This window comes from Rhea americana, unplaced genomic scaffold (assembly GCF_003343005.1).
Source record: "Rhea americana isolate MKP2758 unplaced genomic scaffold, rheAme1 scaffold_539, whole genome shotgun sequence".
NCBI lineage: Eukaryota > Metazoa > Chordata > Aves > Rheiformes > Rheidae > Rhea > Rhea americana.
Window position 1 is genome coordinate 55,323 of NW_028186689.1, and position 7,752 is coordinate 63,074.

The 7,752-nt window shown below is 59.3% G+C and overlaps 1 protein-coding gene across 4 annotated transcripts in view; it reads right to left on the reverse strand.

The window, feature by feature from the left end:
- The window catches only part of KCNAB2 (potassium voltage-gated channel subfamily A regulatory beta subunit 2), a 32,229-nt gene that overhangs the window by 2,733 nt on the left and 21,744 nt on the right, over positions 1 to 7,752 (reverse strand). For 3 of the 4 annotated variants that reach the window (XM_085318480.1, XM_085318481.1, XM_085318479.1), the window contains 7 exons: positions 7,653 to 7,696; positions 6,852 to 6,889; positions 5,960 to 6,039; positions 4,330 to 4,374; positions 3,964 to 4,008; positions 3,840 to 3,883; positions 3,624 to 3,710 (listed from right to left, as the gene is read on the reverse strand). In XM_085318480.1, coding sequence (XP_085174606.1) covers positions 3,624 to 3,710; positions 3,840 to 3,883; positions 3,964 to 4,008; positions 4,330 to 4,374; positions 5,960 to 6,039; positions 6,852 to 6,889; positions 7,653 to 7,696 — 383 coding nt within the window. Of the gene's footprint in view, positions 81 to 3,623; positions 3,711 to 3,839; positions 3,884 to 3,963; positions 4,009 to 4,329; positions 4,375 to 5,959; positions 6,040 to 6,851; positions 6,890 to 7,652; positions 7,697 to 7,752 lie in introns of all 4 variants that reach the window. The other variant, XM_085318482.1, reaches the window with a different exon arrangement.

Consider the following 7,752-nt stretch of genomic DNA (forward strand, 5'->3'; position numbering starts at 1 on the left):
CTCCATGGAGCTCCAGCGCGACGTGCCCCAGTACATGGCCATCCCCTGGTTGATGACGTGGGTCATGGCTCGCACCGTCTCTGCGGGGGCAAGGCAGAGCCGCAGCCGCCGTTAGCGCGGGGTGCCGGCGCCCCGGCCGTGGGTGGCACCGCGCCCGGAGGAAAGGGCGGCGCGCYGGCACGAGCGGCTTGCAAGCAGCGTGCTTCCGAACACCCAACTTGGAGGCAGGAGTTCGACAGGGAAATTAAAAYGAAACGAAACGAAAAACAACCCACCGGAGAGACGGCACTTGAAGTTCCTTCTCCGAACTTACTACCTTTCCCAAGCTATTAAAGAAGACCAAAACCAAAGCACGCGAGAGATCAGTACGGACGCGGCGCGGTCATGTGCGAGGATGCTGAAATGAGGAGGCAGAGCGACAAAAAGGGTGCAGTTTATGGGTCTGCCGGCGTGGGCTTTGGTCAGGCGGGCGCTTTCGGAGCCCTGCAAGGCGGGGGGAGCGGGGCGAGACGCCGCCGGGGCCGGCGAACTGTGACTTAAGGCCGTCCAAAAGGAACGCTTTCCTAAGCCCCTGTACGGAGTAACGAGCGTAAGGCTCCCTCAGAGCAGCCCGGTGCCGCGGGTCGTACGCGAGCCGAGCGCCATGTCGGGGGCCTCTCTCGTGCGAGCGAGGGAGCGGGCGGCGGGGCCGTCTCCGCGCGCTGCCCCGCGGCGCCCGGCGCGCGTGCGCCCTCCAGCACGGGCGCAGGGAAGGCKACAGTAGTACAGTGCTTGCAAGGCTGATGGCAAACGGGGCGACGTAAATGAAAGCTGGCAGACGAGCGTTTCTAAAAACAGCCTCGTGTCACCTGGCTGGAAGCGCACACCTGCTGTGGCAGCTCTGCCTGCTGCCCCACGCCGCGCTGCACGTGGGCACAGCAGCGGCTCGCTGCGGCGGCAGGTTTGTTTGTAAAAATCTGTATCGCTAGCTAGAAATGCCCGGTGCGCTGCTGCCTTCTGGCCGGGTCGGAGCAGGAGGCTGCCGCCCTCCCGGCGTGCCAGGCTCGCGACGGGCAACGAGGCGAGCGCGTGCTGCGCGGGGCGATCTGGGGCGGCGGGCTGGAGCCGCGCTGCGCCCGCGGCCCGCAGGAGAAGGCCCCCGCGGCCCGGGCCCGGCGTGCGCAGCGCGGCCGCAGCGCTAGCCTTGCTGAGCTTGGCCAGCAGCTCCCCCGAGCAGCCACAACGGTGCRGCGAGCCCAGCCAGCCCGAGATGGCACGGCCGGCCTGCCTCGTGCGAAACGCCGGCCCGGCTCTGTCTGTTTTTAGAAACGCTGTTGGGAATTTCTGCTCGGGACCTTCAGCCCAAATCATGCAGGCTGAGCTTCAAGCCGTATGCAGAGTCGTGCCAGATGAAGGAAGYGAAAAAAGAAAGACTCGCACAAGGTCTAACGTGGCCATCGCATGCGCCGATGGGCCGGCCGTTCAGCCAAGCGCTGCGTTTGTGTCAACCAAAGAAATCAGGGCAGGTACGGCGCAGCTCTTGCACAAGCCGCGGGAGTGGCACGGGGAGGAAGGCTAGTCCRGCACGTGCAGGCTGCTAGAGGTGGGCAAAACCGGGCACGTCGTGGGGAACGGAGGCCAAGGAGGCGGCGTGCCGCTCGCGGCACGTGGGCCTTGGCTGCACGCCACTCGCCACCGTAACGACAGCCGCATCGGCACGGAGGCTGGCGGCTCACAGCAGCGGGACGAGCCCGAGCGACCGGCCCGACCGCCGGCTGCGAGTCACCRGCAGAGCAGCGCTGCGTTCAGCAGGAAAGGGAGCCAGAAGGCAGAAAGCTCCCGCACGCCTCTGCCGCCTTGCAGGTGGCGCCGGTGAGAAACGCCCCCCGTGCAGCCGTCAGCGGCACCCACACCCTCCCGCTACGCCAGCAGGCCCCSCAGGGCGGCTGGAAACCCTCCTGGCACTTGCATCCCGTCGTGAAGTACAATTTGCCACTAAGAAGTGGAGCATCATGACCTGCGATTTTGCCCATCTCTAGTACATGCTCACGGAGARAAAGTGCCCACCACACTTCAGTGCAAGAGCAGGCCACGCCGCGAGGGGTGAAGAAACCAGGGTGGCAGGGCTTCAGAGTCGGTGGAAYGACACTTCGGAGCGCCGCCTTGCTTTAAAGGAAGAGCGGTTCCACTGCAGGCCCAGCAGCCAAGCCGCAGCCGAGCTTCTACACAAGCCAGCGGCCTTCCAGCCTCCGGGATGACCAGCGCTGAACTGTGCAGCTCCTGCCCGTCTGATTTGTGCCCCCGATCTCAGACTCGGTCTCCTCCCGCATCGCAAGCGGGTTCTGAACAGGTCCCCTGTCATCCCGTAAGCCAGTGCCGCAGCGTGACTCTAGCGCAGGGCTGCAGACACCAGTGTCCCCTGTCACACAGAGGGGCACATCTGAAAATGGGCAACTCATGCGCAGGACAAAGGAAAGGAACAAAAGAATGAAATGAGGTGGCTCGGGAAAGAGAGGGAACTAGCAGCTATTTCGCTTCTTTCCCTTTTACTTGCAAGATGCTCTCAAAGGGCAGGGGGTATTTTTTTTTTTTTTTTTTTGTTTTTGTTTTTTTTCTTTGTGCATTTTATGGAGAAGTTTGTTCGGGGGAAGGAATCAAATGTAAAGTACAGCTTCTGTCCCATAAAATGCTGCTTGGACACAGAGGTCAATACTGAGACTGCGGGTACGATGTACCTTCTATGATGAATGTTCTTGACTTGGAAGAACTAAATGGGTCCCCTGGTGATAAAAGAAAGATTTAAAGAGACCAGAGTTTACAGCTGCTGGCATATTACAATGAACGGCATGACAAAGGGTGCAGGGCTGGAGAGAGAGAAAGAGAGAGGAAACTGGGTTCAAGYATCACTAAAACAGCCTCTTTCTTTCCGGAGCATGACCTAAGGCAGCCCCTGGCACTGGACAAGGGAGGAGGGTATTTTGCAAAAGATGTAATTTGGTGCACGTGCTGCACGTACTAACAGGGGGAACAATTTCTAGAAAGTAATGGAAAACACACCTCAAATAAAAACCTATCAATCACAAAAACACATGATTGAAAGCCACAAATGACAATGAAGCCCAATACATATAGTGCAGTACAGTAAAATGGGCCATGGARTAAAAGAAATACTTCGAATTTAACGACTAGGGAATTAACGTGCCCTGCTTAGAATGAGTGAATTGCAATCTCTTCATAATCCAGAAGAAGAGCTGGATATGAAGTAAGAAAAGTTAGACGCACTCTGGCACGCGCCCGGGTGAGAGCCGTGGCCGSCAGGGCAGCCGGGACAGGCGCCGGCAGGCGGCCGCAGCAGCCGCCGGCAGCAGGACACGGCCAGAAGCGGCTCCTGGGGATGTTTAGGAAGGAGAACGACCTCAGGGACCTCCTCTGGCTGGTCCCTCGATCACCTGCTGCCAGGGATGAGAGCGGTCTCTTTGGAAAAGCAAAGAGGTCTTTTCCAATTGGCACCTTGAGGCCGGAGCAGACTCCCGCCTACGGGCACGGCGCGCGTTAGGTGCTCAGCACAGCTATCCTGGCCGGCCGTGCCGTGCCGCGGCCTTGCCCTCGCACGGCGAGTCCCCACGGAGCGCGGCAGCACCTACCCTCCATGGGCGTGTTGGGGTCCGGCCTGTTGGCGAACACCACGTCCACGTACTCCAGCTGCAGCCGCTCCAGCGAAGCCTTCAGGCCTAGGACGAAGGATGAGGGACAGAGCCTGTGACGTGTGCCGGCCCGCCGCCTGCGCGCCAGCCCGCCGTGGCCGCACGTGCCGCCGCGGTGCGCCCGGGAGCCGTGGCGGTGGGCAGCGCTGCTCGTACCTTCGATGATGTGCTTTCTTGACAGGCCTCGCTCCGTCTCTGCCCTGAAAGACCGAAAGACGCGGGGTTAGAAGAGCAGACGTGCGGCTAGGCTGCGGTGAGGCGAGGGAGAGGCCGTACGTACTTTCCTCCCCAGAAGATTTTGGTGGTTATGACCAGGCTGGATCGTCTGCAAAGAGAAAGTGAGAGGGACCGTCGGTGCCAGCCGAGGCCGCGCACCCGCGGCCTGCAGCACCCCGGCACACGGCCTGCCGCGGAGCCAGGCCCGCCCCGGGCCCGTGGGGGCTGCGGGCAACAAGCAGGTGCCTGTGGGCGCCCAGGCGGCCTCGCTGCCCCGCAGGGAGCCGGGGTCTCGGTTTGCCGCTTCGGCTTTTCTGCTTCCTGTTCATTTCCCTTCCCGAAGCCCAAACACAGCCACCCCCCCCCCCCGAAAGCTGTTGCATGAAATGAAGAACCACGAAATGCCTGTCCTAGGGAAAGCAATAATTACCTCCAGCCTTTCTTCTTAATAATACTTCCTAGCACGACTTCAGCCCTGCAAGAAAAGGAAGAGGCAAATCATGGGTTCCTTAGGCTGGTACAGACATTAGGTCAGAAGCACTTCAGTAACGTAAACGACTGCAGTAGGACATCGCATTGGGGTGAGATTTCCCCCCCCAGCCCCAAGACTTTTCTTCTGGGGACCTTAGCGGAAGAGGCCAGAGATGGCCACTCTGCTCGCCTCCTGCTGCTGCACACCGACCGTTCTGGGATGAGGGACCTGGCCACGCCGGGCAGGCTGCAGTGTGCCTGCAGGGACAGAGSCTCTCACCTCACGGGAAAGGGCGTAAAGGAACGCAGCATTTAACAAATGTGAAATGACTTCCAAAAATGAGTGCAGAAAAGCGGAATGATTCGATTATTTCCACTCTCCGAACTTTAAAACCAACCTGCATGACAATAGCTTTCCTCTCTTAAATAATGAAGAGCAGAAAATCATTGCAAAGATGGTAAGTCCATGCTTATTACTGCTCTCCAGGGGGCAACAAGCTTGCCTGCACGTTTAAGGAAAGCACCTACCCTTTCAAGACGCTCTTTCAAATATTGAGAAACTAAGGCCTCTGCAAGTGCATTTGTACAGAGGCACTTTAAAMACCGCTCAAACAATACGGTGACGAGCACGGCCTTATCTGGCAAWCCCCAAATAGGAGCAAACCAAGCGTGCTGGGAGAGCTGGACGAGGGCTTCGCTGCAGTTTGCACGTGCAGCTGCCACAAATAGTCCTGGTGGGGTCATTTCGAAGGTACTGTGCRTGCTGCGAATTCCTCCGCACCCTGCTGGGCCGCAGACCTTCTGCGAGCAAACGCTCTCGGCCGGATCCTTCTCGCGGACCTTTTCTAGCCCCCCCCCCGACCATTTCTGCTGGCCTGGGAGGCTTCCAGCAGTACCAATCCAAAGCAGATGATTGACTGTGAACAGTTACTACCGTGCACGATGGCCGGGATGAATAATTTTCAAGGGCTCTGTAAATTCAAGCACATTTGCTAAAACGTTCACTGGGTAACGAACAAAATCATAAAAGCTGAAGCCTGCTTGGGGGCAATTTGCCAAGCCAAGAGACTAGATTAGTTGAATATATTGTTGTCTGCAGCCCAGTCCTCTTGATATTACCGCAGTGGGTTTGGGGAAGGAAAGATGAGGTTTCGTTATTATGTCGATAACCATGCTAATGCTTTTAAGGCTAAATATATCTCAGCCGGCAGCTGCAAGGGGCTAGAGGATGCTTCAGCATTCTTCAGCCTRAACCGCAGGTTAGCACTTCCGCGCCCTCCTGGGAGCTCTGCGCAGGCCACACGGCTCCAGCTCCGGAGACCCACACGGCACAACCCCGGCTGGTCCCGAGCGGCTGCCTGCCGCCCCGGGAGTTTATCCCCCGCGGTGAAGGTGGTGATACAGTGGTGCACGCTCGTAGGGTGACTTACGAGCAAATCAAAACTGCTGCAGGACAAAACACAGCATGAGAACCTCGGTTGGGAAAGGGGGAAAGCCCCACGAGAAAGACTGCTCCCAGGCTCGGCCAGCTTGCTCCCATTCCCCAGAAATACAGCCCCTGCCCCGGTACCAAACTGGAAGGTCCTTACTTGCCAGCAGCATAGACTTCTGCCGTATCAAAGAGATTAATGCCATTGTCATACGCTAAAGTCATCAGCTGCTCTGCCATCTGCAAAGAGAAAGCTGAGCTGTTGGTAGYGAACAGGACGTCTCAGGGCGAGCAGGAGCAGCAGCCGCACACGTGAGTGCCGGAGCACTGCGGTGCACGCTCGCTTGCACCGGCGACCCGCCGCGCGCCGCACGCCGAGCGCTGCCCACGGAGTCCCATCAGAACCGCCCCTGAATGTGCGCCTTGATTTCAGAGCTTCCTGCGGAGAGCCCCAAACTGCCACACATGCCGCCTTGCCTGGTCAGCTATGTGCTTCGCTTTGGAAAGCCAGGCTTGGAAACGCTAGCCTCCGTGTCCAGGCGCTGGGCACGCCGGCACACAGCACCCCGCAGCCTTCAGGGCGTGTTTGGGGGCACGTGGAAGGCAGCAGCTTTGAAGGAGAAAAATCCCAGCCTCACATGGCAGCGTGAGTTTTTTCTTTCCCTTCTCCTGCTTTCGCAGTCTCAGGCTTAGAAAATTGATTTATATGGGATTAATGTGGACTCAAGCTGACATTTGATAGCTCAGGCAAAAGCCCGTGTCAGGTGTCTTGCGGAAGAACTGACTGTGCTGAAAGGCGCGCGGGAGGGGTCCCGAAGTGCTGTGCTAGTCAGAATTACAGCTGGAGAGCAAAGCCGGAGCCTGTCACTACGGGCGGGCGAGACCTTGTGCAGCTTCTGCTTCACCGAGAACGGACTCATGCAAAACCCGGACGGCTCACCGGAGAGGCGCGCTCTCACCCAGGGGCGCGATGGAGCGAGCCGGGCGGTTTCCCCACCGCGCTCCGGGAGCCGAAGCGTGGAGGAACACGGTCAGACGGGAGCAATCCTTACCTCATCTGTAATCTGCCCTCCGAAAGTCACCCATGTCCCTGTGAAGGAGAAAAGGTGCTCGGAGCTGGGTGACGGCAGGCAGCCTGGCCCCGCGCCGGGGCGCCAGGGCCGGCACTGCGCTGCCGCGTGCCTGCCGGCACCCGCTGCCCGCGCCGGCCCGCCGGCAGGGTTATCCCGTGCGCGGCAGCCACGGCTCCCAATCCAGTGTGCAGGGAAGCACCCCTGTCAAATACTCCGAATTCCAGCTTCTACAGTGTCGAGCAGGATGGGGAAGCGTCTGGGCCATTTCTCAGAGCTGTCACCAGCCCAGAAAAAAGCTTTGTAGCTTTTGCAGAGTGGCTGGTAACATTTCAGTCGGAGAAGCGATCGGCCCCAGGGACAGTGTCGTAATTGTAAATCAACTCTTTTTAAGTGGCTTACAGCAGACGACAGCCTGGCTAGTTATTTAATCCTGCACAATGCAAGCCCCTGGACAGATTTGCRAGTCAGCGGCCAGGCCAGCCTCTGTGGGTGCTATCCACGCCGCCGCCCCGAGTGCACACGAGTGTTTAGGACGAGGCAGAAATCTCTGCTTACAGTTAGTTACCGGGAGCAAGGAAACACCACGCTGACAGCTGATGCCTGCTTCCCCTCTCCCACGGAGCGCGCGCGGCGTCCGCACGCTCCTGCCGCCCCTCGCTCCCGTCTCCCTCGAGTGGCAGGAGGCAGGGCGAGGCGAGGAGCCGGCRTGTGCCTCAGCCGCCCGAGGAAGCCGCCGGACGGAGCGGGTGCTGAAGGGCCGCGGAGAAGCCGCTCACTTACCCAGGCCGAGGCAGGACACTCGCAGTCCGGACTTCCCGAGGTTTCTGAAAGACAGAAACCCACGTGACCAGCAGCCCGGAGCGTTTCCGCGCCAGCTCGC